Here is a 20938-nt window from a genome sequence, read left to right on the forward strand (position 1 = left end):
AGAGCTCTACCGAGCACAGACCTTTAAGCGATCCCTACAGAAAAGTGTCTCTCCATCCTCTAGCTGTGTCTCTCCATCCTCAACCTCCCAGGCATAGCTAGAAATCAGACTGAGGAGCATGCACCAGCGATTGCTACCAGGACCTCGGGACCGCTGAATATATGCTCTGCCATTGAGCTCCTGTCTCATCCTGCCATCTTTTGTTTTACCCTAAAAGCACAGGCCATTAATCCTAACACTAGGGTTATAGAGGCAGGAGGATCTCTCTGAGTTTGAGGTCAACCTGGTCTACATAGTGAGACTCTGTCTCCAAAAGCAAAGAAGCAAAGCAAATGTGCATATATATAGTCCCTATGAATTATAACAGAGAAAGAGCAAAATTCTTCATGGTTAGAAAAAGCAGAGTCAATTCTAAAACAGGTAGATTTTTAACGTTAGGGAGCAATGTTGAAAATGGCTATTTTTTTCAGACTGAGAAGCGTATTATAATCGTATACTAGAACCATAAACCACAGGAATACTGGTTTTCTTCTATATAATTCTCTTCAAGAGAGGAAATAAGTGTTTACAGCTTCAGCGAGAACTGGGAGCAGAGGACGGGCTGTGGGGAGCGCCTGCTTCATTCCTCATTCCTGGCTCCCCTCCTCCCCATGCTAGGGACTGAATGAACTTATTTTAAATAGCGTGAGTGGGATGTGAGTCCATGTTGTGCTTTCCACCCATATGTGTGCAGTTCTGTCTGTAGTTACAGCTCAGGGGGCCAAGGGGTGATCACCAGCACCAAAGTGCAATACTTCATAAGAAATCCATAGGGTGGTATAACTGTTACAACAACTTTTTATTGAAATTCAGTTTGTTAGCACGGTGTTTGCCTTTGAAGAGTGTACAGGGAAGTGGCTTTTACTAACATGGAGCATCCTGTTACCTAATTCTAGAACACTTCATCACACCCACAGCCCTCTGTCTAAATGGTCACTCCTTATGACCTCCTTCACACACCTGTGAACATGAGCACCCGCTATCCTTCGGTCTGCATATTTGCTTTTCTGGACAGTCCATGTGAAATAAAGTCATACCGTATGTAGTCTTTTGTGACTGGCCTCTGACTTAACATGCTCCTTCCAAGTTCCATCCGCATAATATCTGTGGCTGTACCACAGTTTTTTTTCTGGTGAAGATAGGTGGATGTTTGGGTTGGTTTCACTTTGGGGTGATTGTGAATAATGCCGCTGAGAACATTGGCTCCAAGTCTTCGTGGGGACATATTTTCAGTTCTCCCGTCGTGTGGTAACTCTTAAGGGCCGAACTGCTGTTCTCGCGGCAGCATGGTTGCACAGTTAGGCCCGCCGTGCCTGGGCTCCCCGTCCCTCTGCACCCTCAGCAGTGGATTACTGTGGGCTCTTTTGTTTTTGTTTTGTTGGGGCTTTGTGGGTAATGGGGGAAGAGATTTGAGACAGGGTTTCTCTGTGTACCCTGGCTGTCCTGGACTCACTCTGTAGAGCAGGCTGGGCTTGAACTTGGAGATCCACCTGCCTCTGCCTCTGCCTCCTGAGTGCTGGGATGACAGGCGTGAGCCACACACCTGGCTTATTATTAGTTTTTCCATCCAGTGAACATGAAGTAAATGCTTTTGATGGCTGGGGATGTTTTCCCTTCATCCCTGTGCTTCTTGGCTATTCGTATCTTCTCTGGAGAAATATCTTTTCAGGTCCTCTGTCTTTTAAACACTTCCTTAGTGGGGTCACTTACAAGGACTTGTATGTTTATTGATGTAGTCAGTCTCTATTTTTCTTCTGTTGCTTACGTTTAAAGTGCTGTATGGAAGTAGAGTGTTGCCAAACCTGAAGCCACCAGGATTCCTCTGCAATTTCTGTAAACAACTAAAAACTCTATAGCTTTTGCTCTTAATAATATGATGAATGTGGGATTTATTTTTACATACTGCATTATATATGTGCACGTGTGTGTCCTGTGAGGCAGGGGTCTAACTCCGCTCCTCCCGTGTGGCCTCTCCCCTGCGCTAAGGTAACAAGAACGTGGTGACCAGGGAGCACTTGGACCGCATGAAGAACAGCTGCATCGTGTGTAACATGGGGCACTCCAACACCGAGATCGATGTGGTAAGACGTTGCCGCCGCTTTTCATCCGGCCTCCCTCCCGGGTAGCAGCGCGGGAGAAGAAAGGCAGGGTCACCAGCCAGCCCCAACGTAGTAGAGTATCTGTCACTTAGCAGCCTCACAGCCTGTGCTCAGGGGCAGAGAAAAGCTCTCCGTTGCAGTCTCTTCAGGTGACTGTCTCCTTCCACCCAGGCCTGACTGCCTACCGCACCGTGAACCATTTCTCTCCCGTGTTCCGAGAGAAAACTGGAGCTGGATGGACTCAGCATGATTCAGAGCGGCTGTCAGTATTTGGGGATGCTCAATTTTACATCAAGATGCGTAGGCTGGTCCGTGGGAGACACTGCAGGGAGAAAGCTGTGGGCTCAGATGGGCGCACTGCCGTTGATGGGCCATGTCTGTCAGACACCGCGGTCTCACCTTTTCTTTCTGGCCTGGGTCTGTCCTAACGTCCCTCTGAGTGGCAGTAGCTGCGTCTGCAGGTAGCGCCTTCCGCCCAGAGCCCCTGTGTGATGGCAGGCGTCCCTAACCTGGGGGTCCGTCAGTGTTCCTCTCCACTCTGATCATGCTCCTCCAAGCCGCTCACAAATTACAGGCAATAGAGGTGCGATGACTTCTTTTCAGACTTACCAAAATATCTCTCAGTATGACTTTGACTCTGGCGTTAAGTTTTTATGGCATTGTATGACACGTCTGTTTTTATCTCTGTGGGTAATGGCTCAGGCATAGCATGCTTTCATCTCCACCGAGGGCTGCTGTGGTTGAGCTTCGGCATTTCAGGAAAGGGCCAGCTGGCACTGAGAGCCTTGCTGGACCCTCTTCATTTTCTGTGGTTTTTCCTTCTAACCCTGTGTCGTTCTTTTGTTCTTAGAAACAGCTGACTGGGGATGTAGCTCTGTGTTAGTGTTGGCCACACACGCACACGCACACACACACACACACACACACACACACACGAGGCTCCGGGTTTAGTCCCTGCACCCCAGCACCAAAGAGAAGGAAGGACATAGCTAGCAAGCTGACCTGCCAAAGCCTGTTGCTAGCCTGGGGTTCCTAAGGTCGTCCATCATCACTCCATCTTGTCACTGTAGTGTGCTTACAGTTGATAGGTGGTTCTTGGCAGCAGGGTCTGGTGGGGATCCTCTTAGGTCTCCCCTATGTGCCATGAGTGAAGGGGCACCTTTACTGATGATCAGAGATGGAGGGAGGGAAAGACTGTCTTTCTACAGCCACAGGGAGCTCTGAGGAACTCTCGTGCAGCCATCTAACTTTGTGACTTCCCCTTTCTCTCATTCCAGTCTTTGACCCCCTGTGGGGAGTTATCTGAACTTTAAACCGGGAAGCACGGACAGTAATACACTAATAAGCCAAACAGTTGATGCAAAATAAAATTCAAGCACAACATTCCAGTGTTTGAGCCGGTGTGTGTGGTGGTGCACACCTTTAATTCCAGCATTTAGGAGGGAGAGGCAGGCAGCTCTGAGTTTGAAGCTAGCCTGGTCTGCAGAGCAAGTTCCAGGACAGCCAGGGCTACCCAGAAAATGATGATAATAATGATAAGCTACAACTATTTCAGAAAAAGAAAAGATTTCAGGTGTCGACTCCAAGGCTTTGTTTTCCATTTAAAGACAGGCCAGACATGAGTAATTGCTTAGAATAAAGGTCAAAGGCCGTTTACCTTGCATCACAACCATTATTGTGTGATTGCTATACACCAGCCGCACTTGCAGATGCTTAGAGTCAGCAAACATAGCAAATTCCCACTTTTCTTTAAGTGGGAAGAAAACTAATCATAATAAATAAGCAAAATTCTTATGATTAAAAAGTCAAAAGACAGCAGGAAAAGGAAGTAGAGCATGGCAGAGGACGGAGCACTCCTCTGGAGGTTGTTGTTTTGGTAGAAATGTCATGCTATGGGCCTGATGCTGGGAAGATCTTCAGCAGCAGCAGCAGCAGCAGCTGGGACATGTCTGGAGGCAGAAGGGACCCTGCTGTGTCTGGGGATAAAAGGAGCACAGGAGGGGAGAAGGGAAGGTGGGGGCTGAGGAGGAGTAGGCCAGGCCTTTCAGGGCCTTCCAGCCCATCCCGGGAAACACCCTGCAGGTGTCTAACGTGGCGAGTGTCCGTCTGATGCCTTACTTCAGAAGGACCACCCTGGACAGCATGCTGAAGCGAGGCCTGCGTTTGCCATTACTGCTAGGGAGACCCCAGGCTTGCTACACCAGGAGCCAAGAGATGCTCTCTTTCTCCGAATTCTTCATGGCGTAAAGTATATGCCAGATTAAATGGTCTAGAAAAGATGCCGCTCAGAAGGTTTTTGAAAGTTAAATTATTAGTGTTTGATGGTGTGTCACAGAACATGTAAAACAAAATGTAAAGTAATAGAAAACTCCTGGTTGCAATCCCAACACTTCAGAAACTTACGACAGATTGCTGGGGATTCAAGGCCAGCCAGGCTGCGTAACAAGCTTTACCTCAAACAAAACAAAACAAGAAAACAGCAAACTCAGCCAATAATTAGAACCAGGATGTTCATTCATTATTTAGCGAGTGTAAGCTGAATACTTGGCCTGCTCAGTCCCAAGTTTTAATTGAACAGCATCTTGCTGCTTGAAGAGTTTATATTCTGTGTGGGAGATGGATGATAAATAAGTCAGCAGTTACTCTCTGTGCCGTATTGAATGGAAAACATGATGAGGGTGTTGAGAACACTCTTCTAACTGAAATGGTCAAGAAAGGTATTTTTGTGGATATAATATTTGGGGACGGGGAAAGATGAATGAAAGATAAAACAAGATATCTTAGTAGTGTATATTCAGAGAGAATGGTCAGGCAGGGATGTTGCTCAGTGGTGGAGCACCAACCCTGCAGACCCGAGCTGAATCCCTGGAAACCACGTGAAGGAGAGAGCCAATCCCTGTACATGCATGATCCTCTGACCTCCACACACATTCCATGTCCGGACCAGCAGACACACCAAGAGGCATAAGTAGATCAATGGGGAAGTAAATGGAATCTTTGAAAGATGAAGTCTGGTGACAGTGACAGAGTAGACAAGAAAGGGACATGAGGGTAGAGGAGGCAACTGGAGGAGGTGAGGGGTAAGGCAGAGCCTTGGGGCTCATAGTAACTAGATTTTTTATCTACATAGGAAAGAGGCTGCTGGATAGTTGGGAACAAGTGGATGACAAAATGTATCTGGTATATTTTTAGAGTGTGAGCCTGGCTCTTGTGTGAGGGTGCCCCTCTGGGCTCAGGGAGCGTAGGGACAGCAGGAGGCTCTTGGGAAGGTGCAGGTGGGCTTAGTGGGCAAACAGCAGAGGGTGAGACTCAGGGTTGTGACCACGGGGCTGCTCACTCAGGGAGAAAAGAGGTTCTCCAGAAATCGCCTTAGTGTTACCACCTAGACTTACCTTGACTTACTCATTCAGATAGATAATTGATCTTTTGTAACCAAACTTTAGAGAAGAAACTCTCTAGAGTGTTACTATAGAATAGTTACCCAGCCAGGTGTGTATTTTTTGTTTTGCTTTGTTTTGAGACAGTGTCTCACTCTACAGGAAGTCAAAGAGATCCACCTGCTGGCTAGCCAGATAGTTTTATGATCCCCCCTAGTCTTGGGGGTTGAGGTTGGGATTGAGGCCTGCCTGGGCTGCCTGTTTGGAGGGCTGTGTGCAGGAAGAGCCCCTGAGGCTGTCTCCCCAGAAATTCTTAGGGTTTTTTTTTTGCCTCTTTTGGGTAGGAATTTTTGGTTTTGTCTAACCGTGAGATGTTGCTTGCTGTATATTTCAGGAAAGAATAGTTCATGAAAACTGTTAGCCATTTAGAAAGCTGTACTTTTGTTCCAGAAAACTGAATTCTATGAATATTGGAGAACCTGCAGTAGCCTGCTTGCTGGCCAGCTCTTTCTTTCATGTATTTCCTGTCAGCTTCTTAGTTCAAGTGATAAACCATTATACACACATGCTTCCAGAGGCTTTTTCCAACCAAAGAATGATTTTGACTAAGCCTCGCTGCCGATGCTGTGCTCCCGGGGGGCGGTGCTGTGCACTGCCGAGAGCCACGGAAGGTCAGCATGTGCCGGCACGGTGCACGTCCGGGGTGTGTGCCCACTGTGGGAGATGGCGTCTGCCTGAGCAGCCCTTGTCCTCAGAGTGCCGAGTGCCAATGCACAGCAAAGCCAAGTTAGTGCTCCTCCCGCTCCAGCCTTTTCAGAGTGGTTCCAGAGACCGAACCCAAAGGCACGTGTTTTACCACTGGTCTCTCCCAGTCCCAGCTGATTGACTTTTAGTTATTGTGCCAACTGTAGGGTCGGAAACACTGGCAGGGAGTGCTGCCAGGTAGCTGTCTTCATCGTCAGAGCATTGACCCTCCCTGGAAAATGGTAGAGATAAATTAGCCAAGCTTCTCTTTAAACCTCCTTTTAAATTGACTATCAAGGGTTTTGCCTGCAGAGCAGCCATTCCTGCGCTTTTCATATGCCGCCTCTTCTCACCGTTGACCGTTTCCCTATGATCATAAACACTTGCCCATGCCATGGTTTCACCATACTCCTCCCAGGGAGCACTTCCTGAGATGGTAGACTCTCAGTGTCCCGTCGTCCGCTCTTTGCCCCCATCACCAAGATTGCTTTTCCTCTGGAAGTTAATGATATAGAAACAGTAAAGTTCTGAATTCCTTAACGTCTTGTCTCACAGGAAATGCCTGTGTTACCACAGAGCTGCATGTATGGCCAGAGGTGGTCCCATCCCTCCATGTGGTATTTTCAAAGTCTAAAGGATTTATTTCATATATATATGACTTCTCCAGTTGTCTGCTTGCTTCACTTATTTTTAGCCCTGGTCACATCATTTACTTACCGTATACTTACCTGTGGTGTGGAGGATCAAGTCCGGGATTTCCCACACGCTGGGCAACAACAGTACCGCGGAGCGACGTATCAAACCTGTTACTGTTGTGACGCTTGTTGTTATCATTACTACTATTTCACCCGCTGTTTCTTTTAACATATTACATAAACCTGCTGGAGCTGACTTGCTTAGTGATTCCCTTGTTGGTTTATGTTTATTTGCTATTATAAATAATGTTAGAATGGCCATTCTTGGTTTGCTTTTGTTTGTTAAGACACAGTTCTATTCTAGCCATGGCTGGCCTTGAACTCTGGATTCTCCTTCCTCCCCCTCCCAAGGGTTGGAATGGAAGCATGCACCCCTACACCTTAATTAAAATTCTTAGGCACTTAAATTCTTGACTTGAATAAATACTTGTGGTAGGACTCTAAAATTAAATTAATTGATAAGAATTACATACCTATAACATTTTGGTAGTTATTGTGAAATAGCTCTTAAGAATGAGTGAACCAAATTATGAAACTTATGTCTCAAATTTTACATTTCCAACATACCTAATAAAGAAATGATGATCAAGACCATGAGTAGATGCAGCCCTGAAAACACTACAATGTAATCACATGCCTTCTTGCACCGTTAGGCCGCCATTTCCTTAGAGGCAGAGACTGTGCTTGTCTAAACATCTAAATGAGCACCATCGTATGTCTAGAAAGAATTTGGAGATTCAAAAATGAAAAGATACTGTCTATGTGCAGAAATTGCTCATATTCTCCTCTCAGTGTTTGTCCTTTATTACACCGCCTAGAATTCCGTGTACCTCAACGTGTTTCTCTTGTCTGAGGACTAGTGTTTGGCAAAGCTTTTCAGTTTCCCCAGATGAACTGATGGGGTAGTTTTGGATGTGGGCTCCCTTTGTGTTTCAGCTGTTGCTTTTTGAAGAGGGAAGTAGTTGTCCTAAGTCTGCACCCGCGCCTGTCCTTTGCTGCCGCTGCTAATAACTCACCACCTCCTCTCTTGCCCTCTGAACACTGCACAGAAGTGGAAAGAGGGTGAGCGGTCAGGCACGTCACTCTAGCGCTGGTGTTCCTGATGAAGCCACCTCACGCTTGCACTTAGGGCACAGAGCTGTAGGGTAAACCAGCCTTTGGAGGTGTGACCGGGACACTGGGCCGAGAGGGCAGAGCCTTGGTCCCCAGCATGCCGTGTTTAGGACGTCCAGCTAATCCCACCTGGCTCTGCTCTTCTCTTTTTCCCTGTCTCTTCAGCACCTATGTGTTCGGTTTGCACCATATTAATCTGCACCTGTTTGCATGTGGCTTTGTACTTTCTTCTCACATGTGTATTGTTGTGTCCCCAACTGAAATGTGAGCTTTCTGAAGGCAGAAACCATGCCTTTGGTTTCTTTTGTATTTCCCGTAGCACCTTTTACTGTGCTCAGCAGAGAGCAGGCGCACAGTATATGTTGTGGAATGGCGTCCTGAGTGATCCCTCCCTGGCTGAGCCTAAGATTAAATTCCCTGAAATGGAACGGTCCTAACCAACCCAGGACAGGTATTCTCCATCTGGCATGTTGGTTGCTTTCGACTTGCTATTTGAAATGGCTCCTGCAGCATCTTTCTGTTCCCAGTGTGGAGGCTTGCCACAGCCAATAATGTTCTTACTGTATGTTCCAGGCGAGCCTGCGGACCCCAGAACTGACCTGGGAGAGAGTCAGATCCCAAGTTGACCATGTGATATGGCCTGATGGCAAGAGGATAGTTCTGCTGGCAGAGGTAAGCCTGAAGCTGAGAGAGAGCTCCTCACCGACAGGAGACACTGCCGTCCCCGGCCCGCCTCCTCCTCATGTTCCCTGATCCTTCAACCCTGTCTCTGCAGCACAACTTTAACTACTTTACCAGTGGAATTTACTTCTGACTGTGAAAGGTCCTTTCATTCAGCAATTAAGAAACTATTTTGGTCCCTCTCTTTTCACCAATTATCCTGCCTCCATGTCGTCTCCAGGCTGAGTCAGGAAATGGCTACCCCGTGGAAGGAGTTAGCAGATAGTCAGTGCCCGTGAGCTCACAGAGCGACTGTGGTGGGGTTGGATCAGTAAGCACATAGGTATTCCTGGCTGTAAGTCAGGCTGTCTGCGAAGCTTGGGGCAGTCGTGTCTTCACTGATGCATCTCTCTCTTAGTGTCCTTTGAACCGATGCGCTGAGCAGACGTATGGCAGGACCCAGCTTATTCTGTTAATGTTGCTTGGTGGGCAGTCCCCGTCCTGTCCCTCCAGCCCACGCAGACTGCTTTTTCCCAGTGCAGTGTGCACATGTGCGACAGGAGCTCCACCGCTGAGCTGTGTTTCCAGTGCTGGGGGGGGCAGTCATGTGCATGTTCTCCCTTGTGCGTGTGGAGGTCAGAGGGCAGCTTGCAAGGGTCAGCTCTCTACCGTGTGGGTCTTGGGGATCAAAATGAGGTCATCAGGTCGGTGGGCAGCAAGTACCAGTTACCTGCTGAGCCCTCAGAGTGTTGACTTTCATCCCTTGTAGGCTTTGTCCTTTTCCGGCTGTGTTTCCTGTAGTGAAGGCCCTGCCTATCTGGCCAGGGTTCCTGGGTGCTGGGAGTGCTTCTTGTTCTTCCCGTGAATCTTTCTCTTTCAAGGAACAACTCCAGATATCGAGGGAATAAAAAGACTCTTCCTGAGTTTCAGTTTCCTTTGGTTTATTTTGTACATTGAAGAAACTGAGTATGAAAATGTAAACCGTATCATCTCCTTACTTAGAGTCACATAAGGCCAACATTACGTGTTCTTACTGTTCTTTTTCTCCCTTGCCCTCACTTAGCTAACATTCTTAAATGCTTTAGGGCATGTCTGGAAAGGCATGTGTACGGATAAAAGAACAGGTTGTTAAATGTTTATTAATAGCCTTGACGTCAGCCCCCTGTCTGGCAACATTTCTAAAGTGCCCTAGGAGGTCCCTCTCGGCAATTTTGGTGACAAAAGTAGGCACTAAAGGTGCTTTTAGTAGTCAGGCTTCCTAGGAAACAAAGCAAGAAAGGCCAGCATGGGACAGGTTTTCACTCCTTTACTGTCCTTATTGTACACCCAGTATTCAAGGCCTTTGGAGCAGAGAGAAACTGAGAAACGCAGCTTCCTAAATCTACCGTTGTTCTCTTCCCAGCCTGGAGATTTCCCCTTGCCTGAGACAGGCAAAGGAAGGTCAGCCCTCAGGAGAAGGGTATTTTGCTGTAGAGAATGGGAAATTGAGAGAATTTCACAATCCGCACGGTCATAAGACTGCCCTTATTCTCTTGTATATAGTCCCAGAAATTGTTTAAGTAGAGCAGTTACCAAATTTTCAGTGCTTTCCTTTGGATATCAGTTAATTCCAAAGAAGATGTGCAAATGGCCAACTAACAAAGGGGAAGTATTCAGCATCACTGATCGTCAGGAAAATGGTAATAAAGCCACGTTCCAAAGAGGTGAAAGATAACAACCTAGGAGCACTAGTCCGAGCCTCTCACAGCTTAACCACAGAACTGCTGTGTGTCCAGTGGTCCTGTTGTTAGACATCGAAAGGCCTCAAAGCAGTATGTCGGGCACGGCAACGCCTTCCCCGCCGCAGGCGGTCCCCTCAGCCGTGTGGTGGGGCTGGCTGAGGAGGGCTGGTGCTCACACGGTGGGTGTGTTCCGCCAGAGCGATGGGCTCCTGTCGTTATCCATGTGGCGTCATCAGACACACAGCGACAAGCAGCGCATAGTCTCAGTCCTGTGTAAGCTAAAAACATCTGCTGTGCGGCCAGAGTAGCCGTGCCTGCCTGTGGCCTTAGCACTTAGGAGACAGGCAGGAGCATTAGCAGTTGAAGGTCAGCCTTGGCTGAGGCAGGAGAATTGAGAGTTTAGAGCCCAGCCTGTGATTCCACAGTGGGTCTCTAGCTGAAAACAGTGGTGGCCAGAGGCCCACAACTGTGGGGGTACTGGGAAGAGGTTGGTCAGCGAATGCTGGGTTTCATGTAGCTAGGAGTGTAAATAGTTCTGGCATACTGTCACCATGCTGTGACTGTAGGTAACAGTTATGTGCTGGACACTTTAAAAAGCTGCAAGAGAAGGTTTACAGAAATAACTGTTTGAGGAAATAGATATATGTACTCTTGTGTGGTAATTTACATGGTACCCCATAAATGTATATAATTTTTGTCTTGATATATCAGTTAAAAAATAAAATTTAGATTAAAATTTTTTAAACATTTAAAATATGGTTACTCATGTATTTGATCCCAGCATTCGGCAGGCAGAGGCAGGAGGATCTCTGTGGGTTTGAGGTCAGTCAGCTATGTATAGCAAGTTCTAGGGCAGCCAAAGCTATACAGAGAGACCCAAATGAGGTGGTGGGCAGGAGAAAAAGGCTATGAATGAATTCTTTTTCTGAGCGCCTGCTTTGTCTGGAAGCCCTGTTGAGAAGGAACTGGAACTTGGCAGCCATTCTTCCTCAAAGGCCAGCAAGTGTCCTAACGCCCTTTGTCTCCACTTTGGATCACCAGGGCCGTCTGCTGAACCTGAGCTGTTCCACAGTGCCTACATTTGTGCTCTCCATCACTGCTACCACTCAGGTAAGACCTGCAGCAGGAAAGTGATGGGCCGAAGAGGAGCTCAGACAAGCAGGTCCCGTGGCTTCGGAAGGTAGTAGCGCGCGTCTCTCTGCTTCCCTAGGCTCTCGCCCTGATAGAGCTCTACAACGCTCCCGAGGGGCGCTATAAGCAGGATGTGTACCTGTTGCCCAAGAAGATGGGTAAGCTGCTCTTCCTTACCAGAGTGGTTCGCTGTCGGAGCTGAGGAGGCTGGGAGGGGAAGGGAGGGAGGAAAATAGATCCTTATCATAAGGAGTAGGAGCTTGGGCTCTAGACTCTATTCCAAGGGGATGCGTATAATTTTCCACATAGGTTTTTCTAGAGAGGTTCTTGCGTTCTGCTGCGATTTAGAATACCTGCATGAGAACTATTTTGTTATACCCTATTACACTGCATCACATTATATGTTTTGAGACAGGGTCTCACCATGTAGTCAAGGCTGGCATTGAACTCACTCTTACTTCCTCTCTGGGATTATAGCATGTGCCATCATGCCTGGCCTACCAATTCAATTTTAGATACCATGTATGCAAAAATCTCAAAGGAGGGCAAAAATATTCCCCCCAAAAGAGAATATCTCTGGCCTCATGATGTCCGGCTTATTTCAATTCTAAGATACTAAATGCCTCTCCTTTGAAGGGATACAGGCTCCTGTAATGAGTTAATTATATGGTTATTGGTGTAATAGAAACACTAAACTGTCTTTAATTGTTGAGCCTATCTTGGGCGCGCAGGGGATACATTGTGTTTATAAACTCAGGAAGTAAATCAGCTCTGGTTTTGCTATTACAAGTTGCTATATTTCCTCTTTAATAGTGTTTGGATGGGTCTGGTGTGGTGACACAGGTCTTTAATTCCAGCACTGGGGAGGCAGATGCAGGTGGATCTCTGTGAGTTCAAGGACAGCTTAGTCTACATAGTAAGTTTGGGGACAGCCAGGGCTACATAGAGAAACCCTGTCTCTAAAAAGGAAAAAATCAGAAAACAAAACTACCACAGTTTGGAAGGCTACAACATGAACAGAGCAGTCAGTCTGTCCTCTTTGGATTTATGATGAGGCTGTAAATACAATGAATTCGAGGGATGTAAAATTACTAAAGCAAAGCACACAGTTTTAGGTCCTTTTTAGTTATTTCTCCCCAATTCCCATGGGTGTTAATTTTTCTGGAATGTATATTTAGCCTTTCTAGTATTTTCATAATATAATATAGATATTGAGGCAAAAGTAAAGGTGGGCTTCCCAGGTCTAAGTCCCGTATATCCCATTATCTCTTTCTTTTCTGGGGAACAAGCTTCAGGGTGGAAAGAGTTACTGGAAGAAATGCTTGGCTTTGAAAGTCACTGGACTCGAAGCTGAAAGCAGTCATTTTTTAGAATTGAAGACCTAAGAGCAGAAGTCAAACGTTTTCCCATTGTCTCCAAGAACTAGAAATGTCTTCCAATGTTTTAAGGCTGGCTTGAGGAGAACAGCCAGACAGGAGCCATGATTGCTTACCCCATGACTGGTGTGGTCTCTGCAGATGAGTATGTGGCGAGCCTCCACCTGCCTACCTTTGATGCCCACCTGACAGAGCTGACAGATGAGCAGGCCAAGTATCTGGGACTCAACAAGAACGGGCCCTTCAAGCCCAACTACTACAGGTGCCTTGGGCTCCGGAGACCAGGGAAGGTTGGGGGGTGAAGAGCTGATCCATGCATGTTCTACCACACACCTTTCCATGAGCTTGGAAAAACCGGTCTCCCAGCTCAGAATATTCTGAGAGCTTGTTTAAACACTGGCGCTCTCACACAGACACACCAAATATTAGCCTTTTGAAATGACATCTTTACCTGTTCGTTTTGTGACGTGTGTGTTGGGGGAGGGGGTCAGAGGATAACCTGTGGGAGTGAGTTCTCTCTCCCATAGTCCCGGGGAGAGTGGCAGGCATGGTGGCAGGCGCTTGTGTCCGCTCAGCCTTCTCGCTGGCCCATGATGTCTGTGCGTGCCCTAGAAGAGCCCTGGGCCCCTGTTTGAGCTGTGGGCAGGCCCCTTCTGTTCCAGCCTCACCAGCAGATAGCATCAGTTTCATCTTCCTTTTTCCCTCCAGGTATTGAGTTCCTGTAACGCAAGCCCATGGACGCGTTACAGAACAGAACCAAGCCTTTCCTCAACTGCTCTCCAAGGAAGAAGCGGCCAGCTGCCCGCCGTGCTCCCTGTGTTAGGATGTTTATTTATTAAAACCTAGATTCCTGTGCCTGTAGCCAGGGCCCAGAGCGTGGTTACTCCTGGGACCCCGAGAGCGCAGACGACAGGCTGAGGAGGAAGGAACCAGCCGATCTTCTAGTGCTTCATTCACGCCATTGCCCGCTGATGGAGTCCTCAGCCATGACCGCTTTTCTTTCTGGGCTCAGGAGTCAGTTCAGGGATGCCAGACTCCTTGTTACTTAGGGTTTTCTGGAATAAATTTTCAGCAGCTGCCTTTCTCAAAGCTTTGGTCCTTTCCCAGGTGAGGCCTTTCGGAAGCCGCTGAATTGACAGGACCTGACTGTCAGGTCAGGTCGCAACCTTGATAGTTACTGTCACTGCCTTCCTGATAAAAAGGCTAGTGAGGTAGGAGTGGGAAGATCTCGAAGCTGCAGCAGGAGCTCAGCTGTGCCTGTGTCCGTGCCTACTGGGGTCTCTTGTCTTACCCAGGCTTCTTTCGTCAATACTATGTCCGTTTCAATGCATCCTGGTTCCAAGAGGGTTGTGCCTCCATGATCTTGTAGCTCTGGTGCTGGCCAGGCATTTGTTTTGCTTTCTGACCCCACTAACCTCTGCTCAGGAAGTAGGGGACCAGCTCCACTGGCCCATAGTTTTGCTTCCTTGTAACTTAACTGGACCGTTTCCTGGGAGGCCTATCTCAGAAAAGGGGCTTGAAGGGGCAGTGCTTCCTGACACTTGGGTTGTTGCCTGAAACGGCCTCTCAAACTCCGCTGGCAAAGGTGATTGGTGGAGATTTGCAGCGGGTACACCTTGATGTCCTAAAGAATCAAGTCTGCCTGTTTTCCAGGAGATTGTGGCCTGCCTGCAGAAAACGGGGGACTCTAAAGAGCATCCACGTGGTGAGGACTGGTTTGAGGGCTAGGATAGCGCAGTGGCAGAGCACTTGCCTGGCCCTGAGCTGGGGATGGGGATGGGAACCAGTTGGAACCTCATCAGACATTCCTGCCTCTGGCTGTTGCCGTTGGCGAGAGTGAGATGTGCCGCCGGGTGGCTCATCTGTCCCTGCTGCTGCTGTGTCTTTATGATCTGGCCCCTTCTGCTTAAGGCTTCTGTTTCTTAAGTAACTCCAGCATTGTCAAATAGTAACGTAAACTGTGGTTTTTCTCATTCCACCCAAGAGTTGGGTTTCCTTTGGAGACAGACTGACTGGTGTCAAGAGTTAAAATCCAGAGTGACCCTAGGAATCTTGAGTTGAATGAGTCTCTCGTGGCCCGCCCTGTTTCAAGTCTCATGTTTGTTTCCCACGTATTTCTTATACTGTTCTGCTCCAAAGTCCAAGACCAGTCTTTCAGACAGAGGACACCCAGGTCCCTGGAAGTTTCCACCCCCTCCTTCCCCGCCTCCACCACCACCACCACCCCTCTCCCCGCCTCCATCTGCAGTGTCCCCTGGTCTTGGTGTGTACCCTGAAGCTAGTCTGGAAGTGTCCTTATTTTTTAAGACAGAGAATCAGAGCTGGGGTAGGTGGCTGTTGGCCTTATTAAGTGGTGGACAGGCTTAGCCCAGAGGATGGCTTCCTCTCAGGCATCATCTGTGACTGCATTCTGTTTTGTAGGCAAGATCACAAAGGCCGAAGATTCCAGCAACACCCTCTAGTCTGTTTGCCTCATTCTCACTTTTGTATTAATAGCTGATTGTATCCCTCTCCCACTACCACCTCTGTTTTGGTTTTCTGTTCTTGCTGTTTTGAGATAGTGTAACCCAGGCTAGCCTCAAACTCATGGCAGTCCTCCTGCCGTGGCCTCCTGAGGCATGTGCTGGCTTGCCTGGCTGCCTCCTAATTGGATCTCTTTAGCAAAAGACTCGGATCTCTGTGCCTCATCTTGCATTCAGAGCGGATTCTGTTAGGCGGGCATCTGGCTTGGCCGCATGTCATGACCTGCCGGTATTCAGCAGAGCCTTGCTCTCTGCAGCTCCCTGCGGCTGGCACTTAAGAGTGTGCCCAGCCACAGCCTAGTGACAAGAGCCATTCCAAGTCGAGAAGGGGCCACATGGCCCTCTAAGCTGGGCAGCTTGCACTCGGCTGCCCATGCTGGGGTATCTGCCTGTGCGTTTCAGATGACATCTGTTCCCTTCTCTCTGGAGACTTTTGTGTCAGCAGTCATTAAGAAAGCAGATGTTAATAGGGATGTAGGTCAGTGACAGATACTTGATTAGCATGTGCCGGGCCTGGGGTGAATCCCCAGGACAGAGGGCTTGTGAGGAGCTGGGGAGAGAGAGGGAAGGTAGCCCAGAACTCACCTCCAGGCGTTAGGGTACACTCTCCTGCTCCTGTCTGTCTGTCCTGTATGCTGGCAGCAGGTTGCAGCTCCTCCTCTTAGATGCACCCTGGCTGCCGGGAGGCAAGGAAGAGAAGGTGAACCTGGCCGGCTGCGTGGCCCTGGCCCACGGGATCCATTTATCTGCAGTGAATTTGTGCTGCTGCAGGGCCTTGTCGCTTTCTCACTGGAAATACTGTTTCTTTTTCTTGTTCAACAAATGCCTCTAACCTACCCTCCCTCGGCCCTCCTCATGTTTCCCTCCTGTGAGAGCACAGAGCACGGCTCCCCACAGCCACACACTCCTACAAAGCTTTTTTGCTGCTTGGCTTTTCTCTGAACAGATCTAAAATTGCTGCTCCTGTGGTTTCCTCAGAATTAACTTTGTCATGGTTTAAAAAAAAAAATCACAATGCATTGTTGCATTAAGCTTTTTTAATAAAGGAAAATTATGGAAAGAAAATAGGAAACACCAGCAAATTCTATATTGACAAGTCTAAACTATCTATCTATCTATCTATCTATCTATATGAATAATCATCTAGTTCTTACTGTCATCTTACTGAAAGGAATGAAACCGCTAAGGATCACCAGTTCTGAGAAGCTCTTGGAAATCTTTATGTCTAAGTGATTGTATTAGATCAGCAATAATGACTATGTAATCTCAAAAAATAAAGTATTCTTAAAACTCATCTGTGTCTTGAGACCATCACTTGCTTCTGTGAACTAGGAATGCAGAGATGCGAGCAATGTGGGCAACAGACCAGCAAGGCTCCCTGCCCAGGACGGAGGGGAAAAGCTGATGCGGTTTCCAGCAGGTGTGCTTGAGTGACCGGCACCCTAAGAGTCTTGGGGTTTTTTTGGTTTGATTTGGTTTGTTTTTCGAGACAGGGTTTTTCTGTGCAGCGTTGGCTGTCCTGGAACTAACTCTGTAGACCAGGCTGGCCTCGAACTCACAGCTTCCAGGAGCTGAGAGTAAAGGAGTGCACACCGCTGCCAGGCTGTCGTGTTTGACACTGAGACAGTCTGCTGACAAGTGCTTTGCCCCTCCCACCCTGACCTCCACCTGACTGTGTAAGGAGCCCACCTCAGAGGCGCAACCTCGAGGAGGTGAGGACTGTGAGGTTAAGATCTTAGAAAGTTAAAGTCTAAAGTGTGGCTCTAGGTCACCCAGTGCCGCTGCGTTGCCCTGCTGATGCGACCGAAGGTCTGGGTATACCCGGCAAAGAGGGAGCGGGTCCCGCGGGCTAAGCTCTAAGTCAGTAAGTGGACCGTGAGGGCTGCCTGTCCATCTCACACATTGGTAGGGCAGCCACTGGGGCTGATTTTCTCAGAGTTTACTTGCTTGTGAACTGTGTATTACTTTATGTTAATGTTTTATTAGTCTGTTACATTAAAAAATACTGCTTAAAGGAGGGCTGGAGAGATAGCCCAGTGGTTAAGAGCACTGGCTGTTCTTCCCGAGGCCCCGGCCCCCGGATGCTCACGCTGATCCTGGGTGCCCTGCCTCCTCCTGCGCCCCCCCCCCCCCCGTTCTGGGTCTCCCTCGAGGGCTCTCTTGCCACACGTGCTCTTTATTATCCTCTCTGCCTGCTTGTCTGAAAACAAGGCATTGAAGACTGCCGCCTCTTGTTAAGCCTAGTGCCGGGCGCTATCCAACGGAGTGTTTTACCTTCCTGAGTCACAGTGCTTAAGTGCAGAAAGGAATTTGCTTCTATCTGTCCCATCAACCCTCTGTCCGAAGCCTAAGTTTTGGGACAAGGGAAGTTGGCAGTATAGTGTCGTGGGCTGTTTTATTATTAAAGACTGATTCTAGCTATATGTATCTGTGTGTGGGTGTGTGGGAGTGAGTGCTGGTCGCCTGCTAGGGTGCTGGAAGAGCAGCTAGTGCCCCTAACCACTGAGCCATCTCTGGCTCTAGCAGTATAGATTTTAAAATGCTGGCAGCAGCTCTTAGCAAATGGAAAGACACAGACCAGCCTGACAAAGCCCCTCCTGGGTGCTTCAGTGGCCGGCAGTATCCATGATTGTCACTCTTCGGTGAACAAATAAGCTGCCGTCTCAGAATTTTCGTTGATTGAAGTTTCTTGTGACCTCATGCAGTCTTTCTTCAGACACTTTCCTTTTCATGAAAAGTTCTGAACATACGTGCGGGCTCACACGGAGCAGACAGATGTCCAGCCATTGCTGGTCTCCAGTCCACAAGGGAAAGATCCTTTGCAGTCTTCACATGTTCAAGTCCCATCTCTGGAAGCAAAGCCAGATGGAGCTCTTAGCGGGGAGTGCCTCAGCTCCACCCCCAGCAGAAGTGTTGCCCTTTGCCCTCAGGACAAGCAAAAGGAGGAGGAAGCCCTCACACCTGGCCTGTGAGGCTGTTGCTGACTGGCTGGGCTCTCAGGAAAATCACTGCTGGGACTGTCAGTCCTAGAGCCTGGCTTCTCAGGAGGGAGCACACAATGAACTCTTTAGAAAGAAACCCGATGAGCTGTGCTAATGGCAAGTCTGTCACACAAAAGCGGGGGAAATGAGGCGTGGGTTGTGAATCTTAATGTAGATTGTACATTTTTAAGAGTTTAACAAATTATACCCTGAAAAATTCCAAAACTGAGTAGTTGTGCCTTGAGCCTCAGACTTTCTTGGAAATTCACATGAGTTTTTTTACAAAGCCACAGTATTGCAACGGAGATTTTGCTCCCCAGGGGACGTATTGCAATGTTTAAAAGCCATTTTTTGTTTTCATAACTAAGGGGAAAATGCTCCTGGTATCTTTCAGGAGCACCCAAAAGTTCTGCTGACCAGCTTAAATAATAATTTTTCTGCCCAAAATGTCAATAGCACATACATTGTGAACCCCTGTGTTAAACATACAAAATGTGGCTGCAAAAGCCAACGAAGAGCCAGGCATAGTGGTGCACACCTGTAATCCCAGCACTCTGGAGACTGGCGGGTCAGGAGTTCAAGGCTATGCTCAGCTAAACCTTGTTTGAAGCCGACCTGAGCTACGTGAGCCCTTGACTGAACTCAAGACCACACTGAAGCCTGGCCCTCTAGAGGAGCCTACATCCACGGTGGAGTGAGAGTGGGGAGGGAAGACTGGGGTGCTTATGAGATACTGGGGGCCAGGAGAGGTACCCAGAAATTTCCAAGGAATGGGGTCTTGTCCAGTGCACCCCTCCCCTGCCACCTTCCAACTAACAGAAAGGTAAGGGAGAAAGAGAGCTGAGGGTCTGGGGAGACGGCGCGGTGGTTAAGAGTACAAGTTGCTCTTGCAGAGGACCCGAGCTCAGTGTCCAGGGCCAGCGTGGCGGCTTCCAACCTCCTGTGACTCCAGCCCCGGGGAAAGGCCTGTGCTGTGCAGACATACATATGGACAAAACATTCAGAGTAATAAAGCTTTTTTTAAGAAATTGGGGGGGGGTGCTGGAGAGACAGCTCAGAGGTTAGGAGCACTGGCTGCTCTTGCAGAGGTCTTCCAGAGTTCAATTCCCAGCAACCACACGGTGGCTCACAGCCATCTACAGTGAGATCTGGTGCCCTCTTCTGGTGTGCAGGTGCACATGCAGGCAGAACACTGTATACATAATAAATCTTAAAAAAAAGAAATTGTGTTAAGATATGCACAGTTTCTGGTGTCTACAATGCCAGTATTCAGGAGCAGGACGACCATATGTTAGAGACCAGGCTAGGCTACACAGTTCTAGGCTATCCTGGGCTACAATGTGAGACTCGTGTAAAGACTAGAACCTTCCCTAAGATAGAGGAAAGGAGGGAAATGCCATTGTTTGAGGAGAATGCAAATACTACAGTTCCAGATCCCAGCAAAGTTGGTTTGACAGCAACACAGCTGAGTGGAGTAAGGACACACACACACACACGGTTTTTCCAGAGGAGGAGGGTCCTAAGTAGGAACTGAGGAGCAGTAGCTGTGCTGGCTAGTTGTGTGTGGACCTGACACCCGCCAGAGTCCTTCTGGAAGAGGGAACCTCCACTGAGCAGACTGACCTGTGGCCAGCTTATGGGGCATGTTCTTGATTGGAGGTGTGGAAGGTCCTGGCTCACTGTAGCCAGTGCCACCGAGCAGGCAGTCCTGAGCTGTATAAGAGAGCGAGTGAGCGAGCAAGCAGGCAAGCAAGGAAAGGAAGGGAGAGAGAGAGAGAAAGAAGAGAGAAGAAAGGAAGAAAAAAAGAAAGAAAAGAGGAAAGGAAGGAGGAAGAAAAAGGAAAGGAAGAAAGGAGAAAGGAAAGAGGGAGGGAGGGAGGGAGGGAGGAAGGAAGGAAGGAAGGAAGGAAGGGCGAGCAAGCTGTGAGGAAAAGCCTGTGAGCAGCTTCCTCAAGGCTTCTGTAGTTCCTGCCGCAGCTCCCCTCGGTAACAGACTGTGAGCTATCAGGTGAAAGAAGTCCTCTCCTGCCCAATTTGCATTTTATTGTATTATTTTATTTTATTTTATTTATTTTATTTTATTTTATTTATTTTGGTGTTTTATCACAGCAGTGGAAAGGCTAAGACTATTAAACCAAGAGAACGGGCTTCTTTCCTAGAACAACATACTCACCTCGCTGACAGAAAGCGCAGGCGTTCCCTGTGCTTCAGAACTCCCTCCTCGGTAAAAATCGGGTTGGTGACAAGAACCCGGCAGAGGCGGGGGCCGGGGAAACGCTGCGGTGCTTGGCACAGCCCCGCCCGCTCCCCTCGGCCCTCCTAAAGCGGTGGCTCCCGGCGGCGGCTCCCCGTCCTCCGGCCAGCGTCCGGCCAGACCGGGAGCGCCGGCCGCGGTGGAGCCGGGCCGGACGCCGGGCTGGGGCCGCGCCGGGAGGAGCAGGCCGCCCGGGCTCCGGGGCCGCAGACGCGGGGCGCGAAGC

General features: G+C 48.6%; 1 protein-coding gene and 1 long non-coding RNA gene across 7 annotated transcripts in view; one reads left to right on the plus strand and one right to left on the minus strand.

Moving 5' to 3' along the window:
* Positions 1–16771, plus strand: part of Ahcyl2 (adenosylhomocysteinase like 2) — a 134415-nt gene extending 117644 nt beyond the window's left edge. For all 6 annotated transcript variants that reach the window (XM_021641319.2, XM_021641320.2, XM_060373816.1 and 3 more), the window contains 6 exons: positions 2026–2120; positions 8641–8739; positions 11490–11558; positions 11659–11737; positions 13097–13217; positions 13664–16771. In XM_021641319.2, coding sequence (XP_021496994.1) covers positions 2026–2120; positions 8641–8739; positions 11490–11558; positions 11659–11737; positions 13097–13217; positions 13664–13670 — 470 coding nt within the window. In that variant the 3' untranslated portion in view covers positions 13671–16771. The remainder of the gene's footprint in view (positions 1–2025; positions 2121–8640; positions 8740–11489; positions 11559–11658; positions 11738–13096; positions 13218–13663) is intronic.
* Positions 15728–20938, minus strand: LOC132649681 (uncharacterized). Its single transcript, XR_009588165.1, has 2 exons — positions 20632–20938; positions 15728–18326 (listed from the first exon to the last, which is right to left on the minus strand). It is a non-coding gene; the product is annotated as an uncharacterized LOC132649681 (long non-coding RNA).

The sequence above is a fragment of the Meriones unguiculatus genome, chromosome 21 (genome assembly GCF_030254825.1).
Source record: "Meriones unguiculatus strain TT.TT164.6M chromosome 21, Bangor_MerUng_6.1, whole genome shotgun sequence".
In the NCBI taxonomy this organism is placed as follows: Eukaryota; Metazoa; Chordata; class Mammalia; order Rodentia; family Muridae; genus Meriones; species Meriones unguiculatus.